General features: G+C 45.6%; 3 protein-coding genes across 3 annotated transcripts in view; 1 reads left to right on the forward strand and 2 right to left on the reverse strand.

The window, feature by feature from the left end:
- CDON (cell adhesion associated, oncogene regulated) overlaps positions 1-12697 on the forward strand; it is a 50966-nt gene extending 38269 nt beyond the window's left edge. The window contains exons 13-14 of the mRNA XM_019658862.1: positions 8509-8783; positions 9381-12697. Coding sequence (XP_019514407.1) covers positions 8509-8783; positions 9381-9544 — 439 coding nt within the window. The 3' untranslated portion in view covers positions 9545-12697. The remainder of the gene's footprint in view (positions 1-8508; positions 8784-9380) is intronic.
- Positions 12698-15668: 2971 nt separating this feature from the next.
- LOC109391367 (receptor-type tyrosine-protein phosphatase F-like) lies at positions 15669-16765 on the reverse strand. Its single transcript, XM_019658863.1, has 2 exons — positions 16629-16765; positions 15669-16174 (listed from the first exon to the last, which is right to left on the reverse strand). The coding sequence occupies exons 1-2, from the start codon at positions 16762-16764 to the stop codon at positions 15669-15671; spliced, it is 642 nt and encodes a 213-aa protein (XP_019514408.1). The 5' UTR covers position 16765.
- A 3805-nt stretch (positions 16766-20570) lies between these two features.
- LOC109391368 (carcinoembryonic antigen-related cell adhesion molecule 5-like) lies at positions 20571-25031 on the reverse strand. Its single transcript, XM_019658864.1, has 4 exons — positions 24950-25031; positions 23092-23421; positions 22599-22874; positions 20571-20992 (listed from the first exon to the last, which is right to left on the reverse strand). Exons 1-4 carry the CDS (start codon positions 25029-25031, stop codon positions 20571-20573), a joined length of 1110 nt encoding a protein of 369 aa, XP_019514409.1.
- Between the last annotated feature and the right edge of the window lie 880 nt (positions 25032-25911).

Consider the following 25911-nt stretch of genomic DNA (forward strand, 5'->3'; position numbering starts at 1 on the left):
AGCCAAGTAAAAATCAGCTTGGAAAAATGTATGTAATCCATCTGGGGAAAAAGTACAAGCTATATACATGGCTTTTAGTCAAGAGGAGGTAGAAACTACTGGGAATTGTGCTTTAGAACTCACAGCTATTACAAATGATCTCCAAGTTTTTGCGTAATGATGATCTTAAAGTCTGTGTGTTATTGGGTTTGGGGATGCATTTTCACCAATGTGAACCTTCCACCGGTGTCAGATATACTCAGATAAAAATATTTTGTAGAGATGGCATAGGAAAACATGTCATGATAGGCTTAGGGTTTGATCTCTCGGGTTGGTTTGTTGAGTATGAAAACAACTCCTTGTCCAGTACTCCCAAATGCTTTTCTCCAGCATCTAGTTGGTTATGATTCAGTCCTTCTCCTATTCCTAACCACTTAGCTGCTTCAGAACCAGCCTTAAAACCAAAAGAAGAAAATACACAAAACCGAAGATTTGCTTTCTCTTCTATCTATGGTAATCTACCAAATTCCCTAAGAACAAAAATTCAAAGCACAGTGTCTGATTTTTAAAAATTGATCAATACCTTCCTTTTGGACGTTAAATATCTCCTACTTCTAATATGGAGACCAAGGGCCTGTTGTCAGCGAGTCAGATGCTTAGGATAGTGCTTTTCATCTTTTATTTATAAGATTGTGTGTGAACTTGTCATGTTCAGTAATGCACTTAATCATTTATTGTCACCTAACGTTTATTATCGCATAATATATGACAGTCACCAATAAATTAATTCCCCAAAGGAAACCCTCACTCAAAGGCTGGAGTCATTGCGGCATCCAATAAAGCGGGTGCAATGAGAACGGGGCACAGCCATGGCCCTGGAGCAGTGTCATCAGAGCTCTGGTGCATAGTAACTGACGAGCTTCCCAAAATATGGGCTAGGTCAGCAAAATGGCAGAGGCATAGTGGCAGGAGGAAACAGCAGAGGTGAGTTGAATATTAAACTACTACCAAGATGTGACTGTCTCCAAAGTCTCGGGAACATATTCATGAAAATTAGGATCAGACATCCAAGAGATTCATGAGGTCAGTCCTCGCCCTCCAGGATCATCAAAAGAGGAAACAATGCAAAATTCATCTAATCATCTAATCAGAGAAGTTCTGTACATAGTCATGTTTAACAAATATTCAGCTGTGTAATCAGAAATGGAATACTTCTCCAGAAAATATTTCAGAGGTGCTGTGTAGTTTCAATGGAATGTCCAAAATGTTTGGACAAATACCAAAGCAACATGCTCTTCCAAGCTCAGTCCGATACTACTCTTCCAGTCTATTTCCTAGTCTGTGCTATTCAGATTGGAGGTTAAAGAATATTTTATTACTTTTATGATACTGTAGTAGTCATTTTCCTGTCTTATAGGTTGGTCAGACAAGCCTCGCCTGTCCACTAAAAGCCATCTTGGTAAACTAACAGGTCCCAGATCCCTGAATCCTTGCAAAACAGTGCAGATTTTTGTCTGTGGCAAGATACACAGTGTTTTTAAACTGAAGAAGAGTAGTTTCATTGAGCCAGAGAGAACTCAGTGAAAACTTTCACTCCAGTTGAAACCAATAATAACTGTAATCGAAAGATTGTTTGAAACCTAAGACAGTGAAATTATAAACTCTTTGTATTGGATAAACTGTACCTGTGCATTGTCTGAGCATCTTAATGCGTGTCATTTATTTGCAGACACAGACATTTGTCCTGTTCGCTCTTTCACTACCTGTAGGGGTGGGTCTCAAATTTACATATAAACAGATAAGATTTTTGTGATTATCTGATTGCCTTAGAGATTTTAATGAAAGCATTATCAATAAAATTGTTCTTACTTGCTATCTACCTAATTATATTCAGAACAGGTATTCTCTTTTTTTATAGACTATTTCTCTATGCTTATTTCTTAGCATTAAACCCCCAAGTTTAAGCCATTTTTATGCTGGCATCTGGAATTGAACTGAAAGTAATGTGACTGAATTATTTACATTTGGTTATCTAAGTAGTTAATTACTGATGATTATGAGTTAGGATTTGGTGTAGTAGAAAATTTTAAATCAGTTTGGTTTATCATGTTGAAATTTGGGCTGTAATTACTTTAACAGTGTAATTCAGATTATGATCTTACTATCAGGACCACTGTTCATTGAGAGTCACAATTCAGAATAAAAGTGGCAAGACACTCCATGTTTTTGAACATTTATTTGTTTAAAGCATTATTTGTTTTAAAATAATGTTTATGTGAACACTGCTGTGATTTTCTATTTCACTTATCTGAAAAATAAATGCTAAAGAATAGGTAGTAGGAAATTGTACTTTTCTCTTGCTAAATACCTGTAATTTCTTTTCAAGCAAATGGGTATTGAATCTGCTTGTTTACTCTCAGCACATAAAACTAAGTGACAGCATCAGCACACTCTTAGTGTAGTTGGCCCTTCCATCTCGACCATTTCTTCAGTCCTGCGCCATCCAGATAATTCACCTTACTGTCAGTCTCACAGAAGTGCTTTCTTTACATGCAAACTGTTAGACTGACCTTAGACTTCATTTAAAAATCTCGTTCTTTGCTTTAAATTAAAGAAATGAGCCGAAAAAAAGGAAAAAGGGGGAAAGAAACAGAAGAACTTAAGGCATTTATTATCTGGTGAGTCTTCATTATTTTATATCAATATTATGAAATTTTATTCATGTGAGTTTTATATAAATAAATTATTAATTTATAATATTTTGTTTTTAGGGAACCGCCCTGGTGTTTCAAATTCTGGCAAGTATTTTTTTTTTTCCTACAGATTCACTTTACTTCTTTTAAATGAAAACTTTACTTTCTGACCTGATACATTTTGCTTTTAGGTTTCGAATACCTTTGTATTACTTCTTGCAGAGAAATGGGACATGATGCCAGAGCTCACTTAGTTTGTTTTACAACATCACCATGGGGAGTTTATTAAGTGCCTGCCTGTGTTGTACGTTTCACTGTTTTACGAGCTTTCTGTGACACTGAGCACTGTCATTGCCTACCCTCTGGGAGATTGAAGTTTAAGTCAGACAACTATGAAGCCAACTGATGTAAGAAAAACAAGACACCGGAATCCATACTGAACAATGACAGAGACACCTACTATTGTGATACAAGAATCTAAAGGGTAAGTGTATCAGTTCATTCTCACTTTAATATACACGTCTTATCTTAGTATTGGGTATGGTGTGTTCTTATAAGGTATTTTGAATAATTAGTTTAATTGTTGCTCTCTAATAATAAACTTACTTGCTTATGAAAAAGGATATAAAATATCTGATGTTCTAATGTTTATTACTTATTTATTAAACAGCTTTGAGGTCCTACTCTATGCCATTTACTATGTGCTTGGTGCTGGACATTATGCCTTTAATTAGAGTCTAATATATGTTAGTACTTTTACTACTTCCCAGACAATAAAATACTTTAGACTATGTTAACTCCATTTTTTTCTCCAGTGTTTTGTCACATATTTTAATTCTACAGCTATGTAAAATCCTCTAAGACATTACAATAACTGTTTTTTTTGCAGTCAGCATTTATTCAGGACTTCTGACATTATCTTTTTTTGTTGCTACTCACTTCTTTCTGTGTTTCTTTTCTTCTGTCTGCTGCTACACATTTTCCTTCAACTTGAACTCTCTTCAGTATTTGTTGTAGTGCAGCTCTTAGGGTGACAAGTTCTCCCAGGTTTTGGTCTGAAAATGTCTTCAATTCATCTTCCTTTTTGAAGGATATTTATTACTGTTTATTGAATTCTAAGTTGGCTGTTACTTTCTCTTTTTACTCGAAAAATATTGTTCCATTATTTTATTGCTTCCATCATTTCTGTTGACAAAGCATCTATATGATTTATTGTTCCTTTTTATGGTAAGTGTCTTTTTCTTCTGGCTGCTTTTATGATTTTCACTTTGTATTTTGTTTTCAGCAGGTTAATTATATTCAAAAGTGTAATTTTCTCTGTATTTATTTTACTTGGTATTCATAGAACTTCTTGAACCTATGGCTTCCATTTTCAGCAGTTTTAGAAAATTCTTAGCCTTTATCTCTCCCAATATGGCTTCTGTCCCATTCTCTTTTCTCTCCTCAGAGAGACTCCAATTATACATATTTTTGAGCTTTTCACTATGCTTCCTATGTCTCTTAGTTTCTTTCTATATTTCCTATCCTTTTGTCTCTGTGCTTCAGTCTAAATACTGTGCAAATGACATGCTTGGTGTTCAGCAAACTTCTGTCCATCTGTGCCCAATTTGCTCTTAAGCCCATGTACTAAATTATTAATTTGAGTTATCCTACTTTTTAGTGTAGAAATTCCAAATTATTATTATTAGATTCTAGTTCTCTGTTAAAATTCTTCCTCTTGCCATCTGTTTTCTTGAATATATGGATCTAGTTTTTTTAAAATCTGTGCCTCCTAACTCAATATCTGTATCACTAGTTTTTCTCTTTTTCCTATAACCTGAAATGCCTGGTAACTTTTTATTGAATTCTGGACATTGTATAGAAAAACTCATAGGGGCTCTAGAAGATGTTTTCTTCCTCCAGAAAGGATTTACTTTTGCTTTTGGCAGGTACCTAGGTAGAGGGTCAATCACTTTAACCAAATCAGGGATTGAGTTAATTTAATGCTGAGTTTCAGTCTTTGTGAAAGCCTGTCTATTCCTGTTTCACCATTATCTTTACAATATAACCCTTTAGGGGTTCCGGTTAAAACCCTTGGGTGTTTACTGGGCCTTTTCTCTTTGGTGAGCTCTGAATTCAAATTTCTTTCCAGCCCCATAAAACTGCCAAAGTTCTCCTCAGCTTCTTACCTACCACTTTCTACTTGACGTCTCAGTGTTTCATCCTACACTGAATTGGGCATATGCCTCAAAAAAAGAAAAATAGTGCTGAAACTCAGCATTTACCTTCTCTCTGGAATCTCGGCCACTCAAGTGTTTTGGCCACTCAAGTCATCAGAGAGTTCTCTGATGACTTCAACAGATTTAAAATAAGATTTCTCTGTTTTAGTTGTTCTTGGCAGGAGAGTTGTTCTCATACAAACTAATCAGTCATAGCCAGAGCCAGGAATTTAATTTTTAAGAATTATTTCCAAGAAATCATGGTATTTATATAGATTCTCCTGACTAGAAATATTTCTGGTTGTTTAAAATCAGAATCCTTCTTATTCTCTAATTCCATAATTGCTATCCAGTGTAATTTCCTCGACTATGAGACAATTGAGTCTGAAATAGAAGAATATATAACAGTCTCTAGTTGGTAATGTGGGAAGCCACACATCTATAACCCATCTCCCAATGTCTTTTATATCTTCTTATATAACACTCTATTGTAATGTAAGCATTTGTTTACTTCTCCATCTCCTCTCTTAGACTGGGGGCTGGAACTCTGCTGTATTTACCTTTATATTTTCATTGTGTACCACAGTGTCTAACATTTAGAAGGTACTCAGCAAATGCTTTTAGAATAAAGAGTTCTAGATAAGGTTAATAGGCTTATTTGTGTAGATGGATAATACCATTTAAAGTCTCATTAGCAATAGTTTGAATTCAGAAAGGTTATTTTTCCACCCTGATTTTGCCCACATTTTGAATATACTCTGTTTATGTTCTGCGGATTCCCGTGAATTGAACGCGTCCAGGGGGGCTTCTGGGTTCCCTGGGTCTTGAGACAGTGGAAGAGACTAATGATAAAGTGTTAAGATGGCGAGAGACTGGACAGCATGGACATTTTAAAATGACTATCAGGGGATTGGTGCTCATCCTTGCCAGTATCCCAGATCACTAAATGTAAAGTTCAGAGTTGTATAAAATGTACAACAGAACGAAGAAGGAATGCCGTACTCTCCTAGAGTCGTAATCCATCCAGCCTGTGCTCTCGTCCTGGCGCCAACCAACTCCCTTCTATACCAGTGCTTCCTTCACTTTTTATTGGCTTAAGACATGCATGGGGACATTTCGGTTTTATTTGAATATATTTTATATATTTTTTGCTATATTATTAAAAGTTAAAATTACAGTCATATTTGATAATACTATATCAGATTATTCTGTACAAATGAATACCTGAGCTATTTTGCTTTCATTCCAGATGACTGGTATCTGAATTCCACTAAATGTGACGTGAGTATATTTCCCTATTTGAAATTAAAGTTGGACTTATTTAAATTAAGGATTTGATTTACTGACAGATATCTCACTCTCTTTCAGGTTCAGATCTTTCTTCATGCTTAGCATTTGGTATTTCCAATAACTTGAACCAACAGAGCTGTTAGTAGCAGTTGCATGGACTTCCTTTTACTGATTTTCATGTGCCCCAGAATTATACCACCCCATGTTTAAATGATATGGAAATCCAAAGAATTCTTATCTTTATTCCCTGACATTGCCTATCTACAGCATACTACTGGTCAGTTCTATGTGTTTCCTACCTAACATGCCCAAATCAAAGCCAAATGAAATATCTTCTTCAAACTTTTTTTACTCCTAATTTTAGAAATAAAAAATACATTTCTAAGATTCTAGCTTCTGTTAGTGATTGAATAGCTTGATCATCTATAGGCAATAATAATGAAATGTGAACAATTTGTAAGTATTGGAGAATAATCAGAAGTGAACAGAAACTGAATAAGCCTAACCTTGAAAGACAATGAATGACATTTGTTTATAGGTTTTATCTGAGGACATTCTTCAGTCTTGTCAAGGACCCAAACAGGTGTCAGAGGATGGAGTTCAAGGCCAACAGAACTGGAAAATTAGATGGAAAAATTCAGTTTAAAAAAATTACTATAGGGCCGGCCGAGTGGCACGTCGGTTAAGAGCTGGCTTGGAACGCCAGCTCTGAGCAGCAGGGCCCCGGTTCAGATCCCACATGGGCCAGTGACACTGCGCCCTCTACAGCTAAGATGGTGAACCAACAGTTCGACCTGGAGCTGGGCTGCCTTGAGTCGCCGGCAACGGCGTAGGCTACAGCCCCTGCTGCAGCGGGTTGCCATAAGCTACCGTGTGTGGCCGACAGCCAGCGTGAGCTGCCAAGAGCCACCGTGAGTGGCCGTCCAGAGGCCAGCGACCAATCTGTCTCACCCAGGAAGAGCGCAGTGATAATACCAACAAGGGCCAGTGAAGCGACATCCTCCACAACTAGACTGAAGAACGAAAGGACAGCAACTTGTCTGTTCCCCGTCCCCTGATTCCCCAGCACTGTTCCCCTCCCCCAATTCCCCAATAAAATCTTTTAAAAAAAAATTATACATGTGAAGAAATAGGAATGTGATACTTCCTCAAGGGGGATAAAAAGGTCAATACAAACAGACCCTGAGGTGACCCAGATGTCACAATTAGCACAGTAACTAAAGCATCTGTGAAAAAGATGTTCAAGGACTTAAAGGAAGGTATACACAAAATGAATTCACATATGGGGAATTTCAGCTAAGAAATAGAAACTGTCGAAAATGACCAAATGGAAATAACAAAGCTGAAAAAGTGCAATATTAGAATGGAAAATTTACTGAATGGGCTTAACGTTATATTGGAGACAACAGAAAAAAGTCATTGAACTAGAACAGCGGTTCTCAACCTGTGGGTCACGACTCCTTTGGGAGTCAAACGACCCTTTCACAGGGGTCGCCAGGTACTCGTATGTGGGCGTATCTGCATGTGGGCCTGGAGACGGATAGAGGAGCGGTGTCTCGGTTCCTAAGACCATGGGAAATACGTGTTTTCCGATGGTCTTAGGCGACCCCTGTGAAAGGTTGAGAACTGCTGAACTAGAAAGATCAATAGAAATTAATCCAATCTGAAGAATGGAGAGAAAATAAAAATTAAAGATAATACATATCTTAGGTGAAGGCAAGAAATAAAAGTATGGTAGAATTGAGGTGAATGCCCAGTGCTAATTCAGCAATTAATTCTGCAAAGAAAAAAATTGAAAACAAAAACAAAAACAAAAAACCCTGGACTTTGAATATCTAATCCTTGCAGTGTTTCTTCAAGGGTAAGAGGGAGCCTATTATTTGATTTCAAAGTAGTATGTTTTTCTTGGTTTTCATAAGGTCATTTCTCTTATGTGGCCATCAGTTTCTTAGCTTTATGTCGTCTTCCTTTTTTTCCCCTCATTCCTTCCAGTAGCTAATGGCCTTTTCCTTCCGTGTGCTGTATTCAGGAACCAGGTAATTATGAAATAGGAGACAAGTTTTGACAGTAGACTAAGGCAAAGGAAGCATGAGGAACAGATCATCATCTTATAAGGTTCCATTCTTACGTGGGTTGCCTTTTAATGTATTCTCCTGTCGTGTTCCACTTTAATTGTAATTTTTTATTCCTGATATATCAGATCATAGTGAAGCATTTAGTTGTTTTTAAGCACCAATCTCTCTTAAGAATCTGTGAATACAAATACCTAATGATATTTCAAAGTAAGTATATTTTAATCACTGATCCCTCTAGACAACATTCTCTTTCTTTTGGTTTACACTTTGTAGGTGTTTCACCAAAACTAACGGCACTTTCAGCAGTAGCCCCCTTCCTGTGGTTCCAGTGGTAGCACCTTATCCTCAGGATGGTTTGGAAATGAAGCCTCTCAATCATATGAAGATTCCTGTATGTCTGGCTTCCACGGCCCCTGACTGCGGCCAGTTACCTGAGGAGAGCATCAAGGATGACGAGGCACCAAGACCTGCTCGACATACTTGCTGTCAGGACAGTAGGAATGAGATCAACTCTGATTCCACAGAAGATGCAGCAGAGTTCAACAGAGGTACAGAGAGACATTTTGAAATTTAAGTTTCAGGTAGTCTTCACTTAGCTGAAGAGAAGGGAAGATGATACAAACGTATTCTTTCTGTGATTAACTCACATATTTCTTATGAGACTGGGTGAACGTGTTGGATACTTCAATAAAAGTTGACTAGGTTAAGCATCCTTTGAAATTTTGTTCTTATCCACCTCTTTAACCTCAGGCTGTTAATCCCATTACGTTGCGGAAAGTAAATCCAAATAGGCTTTGATTCAGTTTGTACCTGAACAGTGGACTTGTTGGAAGAATGCATTTTGTGGTCTTGGGCCTCTTTTTTCATTTGAGTTTATTCTGGAGTTATAGCCTTCTTTAAGGCGGTTATTTTGGGGTTTTTAAGGAGTTTGCTTTAACCCTCAGATGAATTGTATAACTGTTCATGAGAGCTCAACTTTATTTTAAACCTTTTATACCTATTGTCTCCCTCAAATTCAAACTAAATATAATTGGGCTCTACTTTTACGTATTCTTTCTTTATTGCTCAAAGTAATGTTTTTAGACTGCTTTGTAAAAATCAGCTGTTATCATTTCATCATGCTTTCAAACCTTTTTGTTTTTCAGGAGACAGCTGTGTTCATTCAGAAACAGAGAACAAAATTTTAAGTTGGAATCCTCTTATTTTGCCACCTGTTTCAAAGGACAGTACTGAAAAGACAACGTGGTCTCCTCCTGGCATTCCGTTAGACAGCCCTTCAGGGGTCCTTCAACAACCCCAGGAAACCTGAGGATGTGCACATGACTAGTCACATTCCCACTTCAAGCCAGTAACTGCACAAAACAGGCCTGGGGATGGACTGTGTGAAGGACATTAATTCAAATCAGAGAAAAATCATTATTTATTTTTGTAGTAGTAATGTCATGTGAATGTATCTTAAAATGTGTGCCCTTTTATATTATTTATGCCTTAAAATTTTCCCTTCCTATTCCTTCCTCCCCCCTCAGTAGAAAACAACCTAGTTTTACATAGTTTTCAATCATCTGAGAACAGGGGGATCATTCCATGTCTTCCAAGAATCTCAGTGACAATAGGAGCTCCTCTTGTGAGGACCCAGCCTATCGGCTGCTTCAGCTAAGAGGGAAGTGTGCAGGCCGTTTGAAGTTTTCAGATGGAAAGCTGTCATTTCAGTATTGTATTATCAGATTTTCTGAGAACATTTTAAAATCAACCACAGTTGTAACCTGCTGTTCATAATAGCAGATCTCTTATGAATATTAGTGCCTTGCACAAAAGTGATAGCTGACCTGTTGACTCACTCTATACTCTCTGTCTGCACATGGGTACAAGTTATGTTTGGTTTTCCAGGCGCTGATCATACAGTGTTGTGGACATGGCTGAGGTTAAGGTCTAGTTGGGCTATTGTAGTCCTCAGAAAGGGAGCCAAGGTCAGAGAGAAGAAGAAGGCCTTCAAGTCCAACTGCTTTAAAATTGCATTTGTTTATAAAAGGGTCACCATGGCCTCTTTTTGACTGTAGCTAAGAGTAGGAACAAAATAAGACTTGAAGCTGGTGACTTGAAGGAAAGATTCACATTTTAAGAAGAAAGGGGAGGGTTTCAAGGGAGCCCATGTTGGCAGAAGCTCTTCCATTGCTATAGGATTATGCTCATGGTGCCACACCACCCGAAAATCATCATTTTCTGCCTTCCAACATGGGCAATACCTGAAAAATGTGAGCGTCAGGAAAGAATCAGTTTGGAGGGAAAGGGAGGTACGGTTTGAAATTTCCTGACGTTCTTTCAGAATGTCGTCACCGTAAACAGGCGCCTAAAGCTTCGGTTAGCAAAGCTCCTAACTCACAGTTCCTGCTGCCTCGGAGCCACAGGGCACGAGCAGCTGCCTGTGGAAGGCTTTCCTTCTCTACATCTAAAAAACAACAACAACAACAAAAAAAAAAACCACACAAAAACGGTGTAAGTATGCCTAATAGCTTGAGTCCAGCTTGGATGGATCACTGCTCCTTTTTGGATTGTGCATCCCTTTGGGAAAAGAACCTGAAAATGGTTCTCTTTAGAGTCCAGCAGTTCCAGCATCAATGAAAACAATTTACAGTTTCCCAGAAATTGCAGTGAAATAGACTAGAATACTATGTTAATCACCTTTCTATATAAGTGCATCAATATTCCCTTACATATGTCTATATATGTTATAAATAGAACTGTTAGTGAGATGTGCTGTTGCAGCTGAGGCACTATGCAAGGATTCCTGCGAGTAGAATGTAATGAATATAATTTCGTGGTCAGATGTGAGGGGTGCCATAGAATCAAGCTCTCCATTCCGGGTGTCCATGCCTGTACTATACTGGATATACTCTTCACGTCGCGTCGATGCAGTTAGCTTTGGAGGGGGATGGCTGCATCCCTGACTTCTGTGACTAGCAAAGGACAAAGTCCTCATACACAGAATATGAAAACAGACTCCACGTTTGCCAGTCACGTTACAGCGATGCTGTCACAAAGCGAGCTTTAGAAAAACGGGGGAGTAAATGTTTGTAGGCAGCCATGTTGATTCAGGAAACAGGTGTATTAGCATGAGCCTTAGGTCATAAACTGCTTTTTAAAGATTGAGTTTCAATATGGGATTTGTCCACCAGGAAGAGCAAATGACTTGACCTTTAGGGCAATCTCATTGTGGACTGCTTTATTTATATTATTAGTAACGCTGTTTTAAGTGTTATCCCTTTTATTGTATTTTATTTATAAAAATGCCTTTATATATTGAGATATATAAATATAAATATAACTATATATATATATATATATAGTTGCCTTTATGTTTAGGAGTTATGAGTTCTCCCTAACCATGAATTGTTCTGAATTTTGATGCCCCGCACAGTTACCAAAATCAGTCCTGCCTAAATATCACTTCACCAGGAAGTCAGAGGACATAGTACAGGGCGGGAGATGTCACCACCATTCGTGGAGTAACTGCTGTGGACCAGGCACTGTGCTTGGAGATTGTTACTGTTGTCTTATGAACCCTCACCACAAACCGTTAGAGTAGGTGTGAAAGTCCCCACGTCTCCCAGTGAGCTGCAGAGCCTGAGTTTGAACCCAGCTGATGTGGAGCCGGAATCTGAGCTCCTAACATTTTTCCATGCTGCTTTCCAAAAGCATTGCAGTTCACTCTTTTCATGGAACCAGTCCAGTTGTCCGTGCTCCAGTCCACCCCTGCTGGGAGGTTCCTTTGATGCTCTAACTCTACAGCTAGAGAAGCTGCCCTCGGTCCTACATGGGCAGAGCTCTCTGGGCTTGGTCTTTGGTCTTCCTGGAGTCCACATTTCTCCCTGGGAGCCCCCACCCCAACCCCAGAATCTGATCTTCACTCGGCTTAGTGATCTGTAGGTGGCCAGGCCTCTTTGTGTTCCTTCTTACCTTAGAATTTCGTCTGATTCTGTGTTTTAGCGTTAAACTTCCCCCGCTCCTATTCTGTCATTTCACTATCTCCTTTTTTCCTTCTTTCGCTTACGCGCTGGTGGTCTGGTGATAGGTGATAGTCTGGTGGTGTACAGGATGTAAGTTAAATTGCAATGTTTTAAACCTTTTGAAGTGATCTTTTAAAGAAGCATTTCTTCCTGGGTTTCATTTTTGTTGAATGAGTCTGAAGACCAACACATCCATGTTAAGCCAATCATGTCGCAAATCTCATTCCAGCTACAGTACTGCCAAGAAGCTCATTTTATGATGGGATTTCGCCTATGCCGTTCTTTTTTAAAAGCAATGACTTTGAGACGCATGCTTTTGTATCATATTGAAAAGTATGTTTTATTTTCCTTGAAGTTGTAATAGTGTGTTTGAAATTGTACATATTTTTAAATGATGTAGCTTTGACAGGTTCTATTTGGTTGATAGGATTTTATATTAAAAGAGAATGCTGCTTTCATGTAGAGTGGCAGTGAAGGTGGGGCGCTCAGATACTCCCTGTTTGTATAAAGCTGCTTATAGCTGTGACTGAGGTGGGTGTATATCTCACTCTGAAATTCTTTGGAGCCTCCACCCTGCCCGCCCCTGAAGACCCTCCTGTGTGTGTCCAAGAGCCAAGCGAGCCAGTCCCTTCTGTTCTGACTGCAGAGATTCAGGCCCTGCAGGAACAGGATCTAGAACAAGTGTTTTAGGGGGAGGCTGAGAAAATACCTGAGCCACGGAGCTGAGCTGTGTCAGAGCAGGCAGGCCCCCTGAGGGGCACTCAGTGTTTCTTTGGGAGGAAGCGAGGAGGGTGGGAGAGGCGCATAAGGAGAATGGAGAGGCATGGTCCCTCCTCCCAGTCAACCTAGAGCAACATCTGTATGAGCTCCAGGGTAGCAATTCATAGCCTCTTCAAGAAACAGCTTTGTTTACTACCCTAAAAAAAAGGGTCTGGGCTGCTTTGACTACAAAGCCAATGGGGTCTTTTGCATAGGGGTGGAGCCTTGTTAGATTTTATTTCTCCTCTTTAAATAAGGCTTAGCCCCAGTCCTGAGAGCTCTAAGGGAACTTGAAACCCCTTTTCGAATAAAGTCTAAATCTTTGAGAACCTAAGAAGCAGCTTCAGTTTCTGTCAGTTTTCTGTCTCCTTTCAGGCGCCACTTGCCTTATTTCTGGCAAGACCATCCCTTGGCTGTCTTGCTGTTTCTCCTCTGTGTCCCCTGTGGAGCCAGCTCTGAGACCCGACTCTTCTAGTCAGTTGAACAAGCATTCGTTTGTGTTTCACCCAAATTTCAGACATACACACACACACTCGGAGCCAGTGAGTCATGCTGGCAGCTGACAGACTATGACTTTGGAACAGCCCAGGTCCCCTGTCAGCCAGCTCCCCCAGGGCTGGTGGCAAGCTGCATCTGCAGTGCCCTGCTCTGTCTTGTTGTCACAGACTCCTGGAGTCTAGTGACTTTGTCCCTTTAACCACTGCAGACGCAGTGACATTCCTACAAAGGTAGAAGACAAAGAGCGTGGGATTGGCACCTGGCTCTGCTACCAGCTCTGATTACACCAGTCCTATGATAGCAGCTTGTGTCCTTGGGGAAGGAATTTGAGATGTGGAAAGTAAAGAACTGTAAGACCACGACTTGCTACAGTTGAATGAAGGGAACACATCCCTACATACCTCGCTGCTTCTCGGTAGGAAAACCTGGGACCCACCTGAACCTGTGATCAGCCTCTCCCTGGAGGAGTTGCTGTTGAAAGGACCTCTACTAGTGAGAGCATCAGGTATGATTTATTTAGGAATTAGTTCACAGTCTTTGGAAGCAGCTAGCTTGCTCATGTAGCACGAGGCACTGTTCCCAACACCATCATTCTCACTGGCCCTTGGACTCCCTGCTGGTCTTTTCTTCAAATATGTGTCTTTCTCGTCCTTCTGCCGCAATCTTCCACAAGCTGGACCAGGACTTCTCTTGTCACCAAGTCTAGATGCACTGCAGCTGAGCCTTGCACATCTGTAAAGGCTAGGTAGTAAGTGGGGAAGGGGTAGCTGGTGTCTTAGCTACCTTGGTTTTAAGACCAAGTATGACGGGATTTTCCCGCTCCCCACCTGTCTCTCCTAAGTGTATTTTCACCTTCCTCTGGGGGCCTCACGATGTCGCAGTCACTGTGATGGTGACATTTACTGGTGCATCCATGGATTCTTGTGCAGGATCCAAACCTGGGATGGTGGGTGGTGTTTGAACACCTAAAAGAACAGACATGAACAAAGGAGAGAGAAATACTATGGGGGTGTCCCAGATTATTCTCAGGATAAGAGAGACCGAGCATCATGCATGAAACTCAGGACTGCTCTCCTTATGCATGAGTAATCTTTGGGGGGAAATTGTGCTCACCTGCCTGTGCCTCACGGCCTTCCATTGAACCCCTACGTGGGTTACTTTGCTCCCTGAGCGTGAAATGGGAGAGGAAAGTTAGTGACAACCACACTTCCTTTCCAGTTAGAGGGAAACCCTGACCCCCAGAATGATGGATTCCACACTCACATAGGAACAAGCAACCGACCAAGGCCTGCAGAAAGAAAAGGAAAAGGTGCATTACTTGAGCAACCCAGCTTAGGTCAAAGAAGAACCCTCCTTTCCTCATTGGCTCCGTACTACAGACTAGGAGCCCGGAAGGCATGGCTCCAGATGCCCAAGGTCAGGATTGGAGCCCTGACCGACATCGCGCATTGGGGAGTTGTCACACAGAATACCCCAAAATTTCCTGCCCAGGGCTGGGAGAGGGACGGTGTCCTCACCTCCCTGGGATAGGTGATGACCTGGCCACCTTATGGGGTCAAGCAACCCCACCTTCAGCTTCCCACTCACAGGGGAAAGTCTCCGGGTGCCGGGCAGCGTACTGGAACACTAGCAAAGAGGCCACCGTTGCCACCACCATTCCTGTGCCTGCGGCACCCAGCACTGCTGGATAGGCGCTGAAGGGGGGGTCCGCTAGGAAGGAAGAGTGCTTGTTGCATGGGGTAGTTTTAGGAGAGCCACAGCTGAACTTGGCCGCAGTGGCTTATAAGCACCAAGCAGGCAATGCCCTGCTCTTCTAGTCCCCCCTCCACCTGAGGTGAGCGATCAAGAGCAAGGCTGGACCCTGAGCATCTGGAGACCAGGTCTCTCCCAAGGAAAGAGGTGCTCTTTGTGCCCGGTGCTCTTGATGTCTGAGCCCCTAGCCAAGTTCCCTATTTCTGGCACAGAAGGCAGCAGGCCAGTTATCTTGGCAGCTCGGGGCTGAAGGGAAAAATACCATAAAATGAGGAATTTCCAGAATAGAGAGCAGCAGGAAGCCGAGAGCCCACCTGTGCCGCAGGAGATGAGACTGAGGCACAGAATTGGATCCCTATCCTTATTTAATCTCCCCTTTCCCTATTGCTCCTGATTCAAGTTGAGCTATGGCTCCTACACCTAGACCTGAGGCCTCCGAGGGGGGAATGGGAAAAAGCAGTGGAGGGTCCCTGAGGAGAAGGTGGAGAAGAGGACTGAGATGGGGATGGAGGAATCCAGTAAGAAGCAGCAAAGGAACGGAGGAGGGGATGCCCTGAGACGAGGAAGATGAACAAGGGCTCCGTTTTGTGGAGAAAAAGGTGAGCATCGCAAGGCGCTAGCCCCAGCACCTGGTATCTTCACCTCAGAGGGATATCCAGTTGTGTGATGATTCAGAGCTAGGACTCGGAAGGCATAGCGGACCCCCGGGTCCAAGCCCCCCAGACGCCGGGTCCTGCTCTCTGGCTCGATGTCACCAGCTGCTGTCTCCCAAGCCCCAGCTCCTGGGCCTGGGACACTGGCCCTCCGCTGCACCAGGAAGCCCGTCAAGTTCCCGGGGCCTCTGATAGCCCATTGCAGCTGCACCTCTCTCCGGTGTCTGCCGTAGGTCAGGCGGCTGATGGTGACATTGGGGGGAGCTGGATACCCTGGGGGTAAGAGGAGACACAGGCAGCACATGCACACCCACAGCCATGTGCGCACATGTGCTTGTGTGCCCAAGTTTGTTCCAGCTTTGCTGAGAGGTAGCTGATAGTGCAGAAAAGGCCCTAGACTGGGGTGTGTGGACTGGATCAGTTCTGTGCAGTTTTGGTCTGTGTTACCCTAGACTTTCATGTCTAGGCCTCAGTTTCCTCACCTATAAATAGGAAGAGATTATTCTGACTCGTGAAGCTCTGTTTGCCTGTGTTTAAGAGTGCATGCGATTCCCGTTCACTGGCCCATTTAGATGCATGCCTTGGGGGGCCTGACTGTGCCTGAGGGAGTTCACATGCCCAAGCTCTGGAGTGGGGCATTCCAGTGCCTTCTGCCTACAGGGCTGTGGCTGGAGGTTTCCCATCCCGCTTGCCACACAAATGCATACCACACCCCCACCCCACTCACTCAGGACCTCCAGCAGGACACTCTGACTGCTGCTGCCCAAGGTGTTGTGAGCCACACACTGGTAGGTGCCCCTGTGGTGAGCTGGGTCAGCGCCCTGGATACCAAGGCGGAGCTGGGTGCCTTCAGGGTGCAGCATGAATCCGGAAGTGCCTGGTTCCACCGGCAGGTGCTGGGGTCCCAGCCAGAGGAGCTGGGCAGGGGGCATGCCCCCCAGGAGGGCACACTCCAGCCAGGCCTCTCCCCCCTCCAGCACTGACACCCAGGGCTCAGCCACTGCTAGCTGCGGGGCTTCTGTGGGGACAGAGAGAGTAAGGCTGCGAGATGGCCCCTGCGCCTGCCCTAGTGGGAAGGCTGGAGGGGAAGGGGCTGGCATGGTCGAGGGGAGGAGAAAGAGCAGACGGGGCTGTGGAGCTGACAGTGAAGCTTGTCTGGGACCGTCTGCCTCCTCCTTCAGACTTCCATTCTATGCCCGATTCCTATCACAATCTGCTCCAAAGTTCAGTGATAATAACAGCGTTCCTCCATGCTCCCCTCCACAGAACCCCAGGCTCAGCTCCTGCAGGTGGGGCCCCCCACCTTATTTATCTCAGCGTGAACTTCCTCCCTCCCAGCACCTAGCACAGGGCCTCCCCTCCCCCTGTGGCTACCACCTCCCTCCCTGGCCCAGGGCTGCGCCCACAGCAGGTCCTAGGTTTTTACGGAGTGACTCCTAAAGACCCTTTCTCAGATGTCAATGAACGTCTTGCAGTGGGATTTCCAGCCCTGAGCAGTAAGGATGGGAAAGATTTCGGGTTGAGGACCTTCTTAGAGCCCCTGAAAACGTGCTGGTCACCAAGCCTTAGAGACCAAAATATAACTCATTTTGTGAGAATTGTTATATGAGGTCTGACAATTAAGTTGGTGAATTTGTTGCAACGAGGTTGCTAACCTTTTTTTGATATCAGAGAAATTATTCATTTTGAATTTGTACCAACTGGACAAACGGTTAACCAAGCTGACTATTTGGAAGTGCTGAAAAGGCTGCGTGAAAAAGTTAGACAACCTGAACTTTTCACCAACAATTCATGGCTCTTGCATCACGACAATACACCAGCTCACATGGCGCTGTCTGTGAGGGAATTTTTAGCCAGTAAACAAATAACTGTATTGGAACACCCTCCCTACTCACCTGATCTGGCCCCCAGTGACTTCTTTCTTTACCCGAAGATAAAGGAAATGTTTAAGACATTTTGATGATATCTAGGACATCAAGGTTAATTTGATGACAACTCTGATGGCCATTCCAGAAAGAGTTCCAAAATTGCTTCGAAGGGGGACCAGGCACTGGCATCAGTGCACAGCTTCCCAAGGGGAGTACTTTGAAGGTGACCGTAGTGATATTCAGCAATGAGGTGTGTAGCACTTTTTCTAGGATGAGTTCACGGACTTAATTGTCCAACCTCATATGTGATGGCTCCTCTACTTGCTTTTCTCACATTTTTTTACTTCAATATTTAATTCATTTTCTTGAATTTCCAATAAATGGAACTAACAGGTCCAGGTGAAGACAGAGAAAGAAACCAGACCAAAAACAACTAGAGGGAGTGAGAGAGGGAGAGACCTCTGACTCCTGAAACGTTAATTCAAGTCAGGAATATAATCAGGTGCCTCTTATGCAAATTGATGCAGATGAAGCAGACAGCCAGAGCCCCTCATTGGCTAGTGTGTGTCCCAGCCACTTGTGACTGCTGAGCACTTGAAATGTGGCTCGTCTACCCTGAGATGTGCTGTAACTGTACATATACATGCCAGATTTTGAAGACAGTAAGAGAAAGCCAATGTAAAATATCTCAGTAATTTTCTATTGCACATTGAAATGATCATATATTGGATATATCGAGTTGAATAAAATGTTCACCTTTTTTCTTTTGCTTTTTAAAAATGTGGCTACTAGAAAATTTAAAATTATACTCATGGCTCACATTATATTTTTATTGGACAACACAGACCTAGACTAAACCCCCTTATTTTATAGATCAAAAAAACTTGAGCATCCTCCACAACTAGACTGAAGAACAAAACGACAGCATCTTGTCTGTCCCCCTTCCCCCAATTCCCCAGCACTGTTCCCATCCCCCAATTCCCCAATAAAATCTTTAAAAAAAAACAAAAAAACTTGAGTCCCTGGGAGGTGGGGTGACTCAGTCTCTTGACTCAGTTTGCATTCCAGCACAGCCACCCCACCCCCCACCAGCCCTTCACCCTGATTCCTGGGGTTGCTCCTCTCACCCCAACCCCAGAACCCAGTCACTAGCTCCCACTCACCCAGCTGCAGTCGGCAGTGGGGGTCGGGGACCCTGAGTGGGTGAGTGCCCCTGCAGATGAACTCTCTGCCAGCCAGAGCTTCCTGGGCCTGCAGGACGTGGACTGCCAGCGAGGAGCTGCTGCTGCCCAGGCGCTCCTGCTGTCCATCTAGCCAGTTCAGCAGGGCAGGAGGCTCACCTCCAGGCCACTCACAGCTCAGCATGATGAACTGGTCTCCGGTTGTGGCCATGGTCCGGCAGGTGGGACTCTGGATGGGTTCCCCTGGGTTGGGAATAAATGGCTCAGCATGGCCCTACAGGGGGAGGAGGGGCTCAGCGGGGCCACCCCATCCCTCCTTCCTTCATTTATTGCTTCACTCACCCATTCCTCCATTTACTCAGCCACTCATGTATTTGTTCATTCATCATTTATTGAGGGCTGACCATGTACCAGGGAAATAGTAGGAAAAGACACTAAGCAAGCAATTGCAGTATAATTTGATGAGTGCTGGAGTACAGGTAGAAAGACAAGTTCTCTGGGGCTTCGAGGAGGAGGATTTAGAAAACAAGGTGACATTTGAACTTGGTAGGTGAGTAGGAGTTTTCAAGGCAAAGAGAAAGCTACATTCAAGACCAGCATGCAATAGAGGAGTATAAGTAGGGTGTGAGGTGGTGAGAGCCTGCCGACCCTGGAGGCTGGGGAACAGCTAGGGGAGTGTCACAGGGCTCCAAGACCAAACTGAGGAGGACAGGTCCCAATGTAGGTGGAGACTAGGGCTGGGTGGAGAGAAGGTGGGACATAGGGTCTGAGTTGCGTGCGGCCCACTTCCTTGTTATGTGGCACGTCTCAGAGTTGGTGGTTTGGTGCTCCTACCAGATTCCGGGGCCCCTCCCGTCTCTCCCCGGACCGCTACCCACTCCTCTGCCTGGAATATCAGAGCCCTGCTGTCTCCTGTCTCCACTCACACAAGGTGATCCTGCACAGGGCGAGGAGTGCCAGGGCTGGGTGCTGGCCAGTGCAGGTGAAGACGCTGCTGTTGGCAAGCTGGGTGGCTGCAGGGCTCCAGGTGACGTTGCTGAGGGCAGCAGGGCCAGTTCCCTGGGGACCTTCCCACTGCAGCTGGGCAGTTGGAAGACCTCCAGGCCAGGTGCAGACCAAAGTCACAATCCCAAAAGTGGGGAACACGGCACAAGAGGGCTGCCCCTCAGGGGGGTCTGGGGGAGAAGCAGGTATGGATGGGGCTGGAGCACGCCCCACTGCCAATGTACTGCAGCCCTCCAGGCCTAGCTGGGAGGTGCTGGGGGCCAGCGGTGTCAGGGTGGGGGGAGTAGGGAGAAGTGGAGGAGCAGGGAAAGATCGAGCCCTCTGAGGGGCTGGTGAGCAAAAGGCTGAGCTCTCAGGTCAAGGGGCAGTGGCTTGGGGGTTGGGCAGGAGATCAGAGTCCCTGGGGAACCCCAGAGGCCCTCATGGAAGCCCCCAGCAGGGAAGGGTCCCCATCTCCCATTCTCATCTTTGCCCCGGGCACTTTGTCTCACTCGCCTCACTCCACCCTTCTCTGTGCCTCAGTTCATTCCCTGGGGCCGTGGGAATAGTCACTTTGGGGGAGGGGCATATCTATATAGGATCAGGAGCTGCCCCTCTGCCCTTTCCCATGGTTTTTTAGCCTGTCTCCCTCCTCTGAACTCCATTTAGTCCCCCAGACCTGCCTCCCCCCAACTTTTGCCCCACTTTCCACAAGGTGCATGGAGTCTGCCAGAGCACGGGTCTGTGGAGGCCCCAGCATGAGGGCCTTTCCACACACTCACAGTAGATGGTAAGCTGGACAGTGGTCTGTGTGTGGATGTCCAGGCGGCTGTTGTGGGCCAGGCAGGTATATCGGCCTGTGTGGGCACGGCTGGTGCTGGTGATGGTGTAGGTAGGCCCAGTGTGGACCTGAGTGTGGTCACGGAGCCACACATAGTGACTCGGGGGGTTGGAGGCAGCCAGGCAGCTCAGAGTCACTTCTTCCTTTTCACTGGCCCAAAACCCCTCCTCAGTGAAGCGTGGTGGCTCCACGGTGATCACAGGCTTGTCTGGACCATCTGCAGGCAAGGAAAGTCTGTCACACCCACCCAACCTGTATTTCTTCATTCACTCATGTAATCTTCACTCATCGTCCAACAATCATGTATTATGCACTGACTGTGTCAACCACTACGCGAGGCCCCCAAGGAATCCAGAGTCCAGGGGCCACAGGCACAGTCCAGTACGGGTGATCAGGGTCTGTGGAGGTGAGCACCAGGCTTTGGAAACCCCGGAGAGCATCTGTGACTCTGGGACGCTTCCCTGAGGGACTGGTGGGTTGAGCTGAGGTTGGGGGACAGGCAAGAGTTGGCGAGGCAGGAGGGAGGTGAAGTACCCAACCCTCCCACATTGCCTGGCGTTTAGGGTTTCTTGGGCCTGGGACAGTTGGTTCCTCTAGACTGGAGAGGGGAGAGAACAGGGTAGGAAGGTGCCCTGAACATGGTCCCCGCAGCCAACCCTTTTCCCTCCTTTGGGTCACGTCCTCCCCCTCTCTCCTGTGTCCTTGTCTCCTTGACTCCCAGAGAGGACAAACTTCTCTGCCTGCTTCCATTCTGCTTCTATGTCTTTCCCAAGAATTGCTCACCTGTCTCCTCTGCAGTCCTCAGTTTACAATTCCCACAAACTACCTCCAACAAGACAGACAGGACACCATTAGTCCCTGCTCCTTAAATCCTCTAGGCCAGCACTGCCCAATAGATATGTGTGAGCCACAGATGTTTAAAATTTCCAGTAGCCAGATCTCCAAAATTAAAATAGCCAAACCCAACCAAGCAAAACCACCAATAGGTTTCAATCATTTTGATATTTTTCATTAAAACCAAATACCTCCAGAATATTATCATTTCAGTATATAATCAATATAAAAATTATTGATGAGCTATTTTATATTCTTTCTTTAGACTGAGTCTTCAAATCCAGTGTGCATCTTATACTCTGAGCACATCGGGTTTTGGTTCAGCTACATCTCGAGTGCTCGAGGCCACACGAGTGGCTTCCATACTGGACAGTGCTGCTCTAGCCCAGCCTAGCCGTCACCTTTCACACAAACTTCTGATTTCTTTTAGAAGTTCATTAGCTTTCTGCATTCTCCTCTGTACCGAAATAACTATTCTGGTCTTCCGTTCACTTTTATATTAGCTTGCTGCTTTCTCCTCACTGGCTGTTTTGGAATTCTTTCTATGTTCTGAAATTAATCCTTTGTTTACTCTATGCACTTTATAGACAAGCTTCTGCTTTCTAACTTCAGGCCCTCCAAAGTCCCTCTTGGGACCAACTTGCTGCCCTCTCTTCCCACGGTGCCCAGGGAGTGGTTTCTGCATCCTCAAGTTCAGTTGACCCCCAAGAGACCTTCAGGCTCAACCCAAAGACAGACTTTCTGGGCCACCCCTGAATCGTAGGTAAAATTGTGACTATGAATATATGCACATTTTCCTGGGAAGAGGGGCCCATGACTTTGACAAGGTTAAAGCCTTTCGTACTGCAGCCACATTTGGCACCAGTGGGTACAGTGCCCGAGGCTGGGGCACTCCTGGGGGCCCTGAGGTGTGTCAGGAGGCCAAGTGTGGGTGGGTAGGTAGGTAGGTGGGCGTTCTGACCATTCTTCCCCCTCCCAGTCTGACTCACAGATGACATCCAGGAAGGCTTCGTCACTGCTCAGTCGGTTGACAGCGTTGTGGGCACTGCACACGTACCAGCCCAGGTGTGTCCGGTTGACTGGGTCCAGCTGTAACAGTCGCTCCGTAACTCCCACCAGGGTCGCCTCAGGGCTTCGGGGTGCCTGATGCTGCCAGGCAAAGGTCACAGGCTCCGTGCCCTCCCGCACCGCGCATGTGGCCGCCACGGATGTCCCCTCCATGGGGGACAGCTCATTCATCCGCACCTGAGGCTTCGATACAGGCACTGGCCGGAGGAGGGAGAGGCCCAATGTTTGTTATCACAGACCCAGGCTATGACCGGCTGTGTTCGAACAGCCCTGCCCTTTCTAGCTGGAGGCTGGCCTGCCCACTGGGTTCCTGAACATCGCTTATTTCCTCACCCCCTGGAGGCAGGCCCTGTAGAACCCGGACCCAGCAGAATATGACTGGACGCACATGCAAACAGATGCAAAGCAGCTCACCCAGCACAGTCAGCCTGAAGTGGGCGTAGGCAGTGTGCAGCCGGCCTCCAGCCTCGTGCAGGGCCTGGCACAGGAAGTGGCCGCGGGCACTCTCTCGCAGCTCCCCCAGCACCAGGCTGCTGTTCAGCAGGCTCACGGCTCCCAGAGCCGAGGCCCCAGCCTCCACCTTGGACTCTGCTCCATTGGTGACAGCCACAGGCCGGGGAATCAGAGAGCCCAGCGGGGTGAAGCTCCAAAAGACCACCAGCGGGGAGGGCTGGGAGCCACAGGCCAGCTCTACAGAGCGGCCCCTCACTCCCTGGATGGACGTCGCCACCTCATCAGGCTGCCCTGGGGACAGAGTGACAGCTAAGGACACCTGAGCTGTTCTGGGTTACCCTGCTCCCCCTCCTTGCCCAGAGCCTCTGTACCTTGTTGTGCAGGCTGAGAGGGTGGAGCAGGGTTTGATAAGACAGCATGAGCACCTTTAGAGTTGGGGGGCAGAGGCAGTTTGTGAGGGGGCCTGCAGAGCGTCTCCTGCTTGGCTGTGCTGTAGGAGCGGGCAGGGTGGGGGATCCGCGACTGAGATCAGGGAATGGACTGAAGGTTCCCACCCTCGTGGGTAAGCAGAACATCTGGAAAGCGTGATAAAAATATAGATTCCTGGGCCTCATCCCAGACTACTGAGTCAGAATCTCCAGGGGGGTCGAGTGTCCAGCAATCTGTATTATTAACAAGCATCCGGAAGTCAATCTGATGATCAGCCAGATGACACTGCACGAGTCAGGAGATCCACTGGCAAGTTAGGCTCTGGAGACCTCGGTGTAGGGATTCTAGACCCATCAGCAAAGGGACCGTGACACGAGCCTACCATCGGCCCACCCAGCGTTTAGTCATTTGTCAACTGTTTAAATTATAAAATGCCTGCCTAATGCGAGACACCAGGGTCACAGTGACAGATGAGCCACTCCATGGTGGCTCGCTCTCGTGGAGCTTTCAGTTTATCAGCAAGTCAGACATTAGATGGCCATTATGGGGTAAGGCTGTCAGCAGGCGTCCTTTTCTGCTGAAGGCCTAACACAAAACCCAACCCCTGCCCAAGCATCGTGTTTTCCTGTCCCCGCGGCCAGGTCACTGTAAAGTGTGGACAGCCTCAGCAAATGGGGATGAAAATAAATGCCTCACAGGACAACCAAGCCACAGGAATAGGTCTCACCAGCTTCCGTTTACTGAATGCCTCCTTTGCGTGAGTCCAGGTCTTAGACTCTTCACAGCACTAGCTACTGACTTTAATTGTTAAAACAGTAACATCGCTTGAGACGCTGAAACACCACATCACTTTGTCCAAAAGCACGGTAGGTGGTGGAGCTGGGGTTGGAGCCCTGTCCAACTCCCAATCTGAGACTCTCCTCACTTGCTAGCAACTTCTCCAGAGAGAGAAGAGAAGACAGACATGGAGTTGGAGGGAAGGGATCAAAGGCAAAATTCTGATGTTCGATTGACCAAGAAGGAAAACACTTAACCCAGAAACTGATTCTTTCCAGTCCTGACAGCTCTCAGGGCCCTGAAGACCATCTGGCTTGGAGGAAACTTCCTGAAACCAGATCTGACCATGTCACTTCCATGCTTACAACTTGACAGTGGCCCTCGGGATAAACCACAGCTTTTAAGGTACTGCTCAGTGTTGTGTTCTGGCCCTGCCTCCTCCATCTGGCACATCAGTGGACACTTAGGGCACGCTGGCTAATGTCTAGCAGATGAATGGAGTTAATGGACTTCACTGAGTGGCTACACAGCACAAAAGAAGTCTCCTGAGGAAGAACAATGGGGTGTGAGTGGGGAATGGGCCGCCGTGTGGGGTGGTTTGAGTGTCACTCACCTGAGGCTCCCAGGTGCAGAAGGCAGAGTGGTGTCAGCAGCAGGAGGCCCGGAGGTCTGTGCAGGGCCCTCTGACCCACCATGGCCCCATCTCCTTGGGTGGCTGCCCTTCTGAGGTGCCTGCCTGATGCTCAGGCTCCCTCTCCCCAGAGCAAAGCCCAGCCTTGGAAGGATGGGGGTCTGGCTCAGGTTGCCAACCTCAACCCTTCTGACACCTCTACCCCTGCTCTCCAGTTACCCTCACTGCCCCGATTACAGATGAATTATTTACCAGGTGATTCACTCCATCCGTAATACAGAGTTGAGGAGAGCAAGACCTGGCTGGGACGGACCTAGGAGAGGGCCCCGAGCTCCCTGCATTTTTATTTTATAATATGCTAAATATTAGAGAGTCACTGAGATAGAGTTGAAAAAGGCCCCAACTGTATCAAGTCCAACCACTAGCCCAGTGCAGGACACCTGCCTGCAGCCCTCTGCACCACAGCGCCCCCAAGGTTGGTTCAAACACACCTCTAAGTGGCCTTTGATCCCTCTATTTTCCTCATGTTCTGTTAGGAGAAGCTGGTGGAGCCATGGAAGGAACTTAGGAATCAGACAACTCCAGTTTGGGTTTGACTGACGAATTGTGAAACTTTAGGAAATTTCTGAGCCTCTCCAAGCTCTAGTTTCTTCACAGACAAATGGAGAGGATAATAACACCATCTTCCTTGTAAAGACTATTTTGAATATTAAATGAATAAACTTAAATTAGCGCATGGAGGGGAGATTCTTTGGTACTAGTAATGTCCTATGTCTTATCTTGAGTAGGGGTTACAGTTCATCAAGCTGTATGTTCATTATTTTGTATACTTTTACCTATGCTTCATAAAATTCACACACACACACACACACACACACACACACACACACACACACACACACAGAGCACCAGCAGAAAGGCAGTGCACCATCCTGCCTGCTCCT

This window comes from Hipposideros armiger, unplaced genomic scaffold (assembly GCF_001890085.2).
Source record: "Hipposideros armiger isolate ML-2016 unplaced genomic scaffold, ASM189008v1 scaffold_291, whole genome shotgun sequence".
Taxonomy (NCBI): domain Eukaryota; kingdom Metazoa; phylum Chordata; class Mammalia; order Chiroptera; family Hipposideridae; genus Hipposideros; species Hipposideros armiger.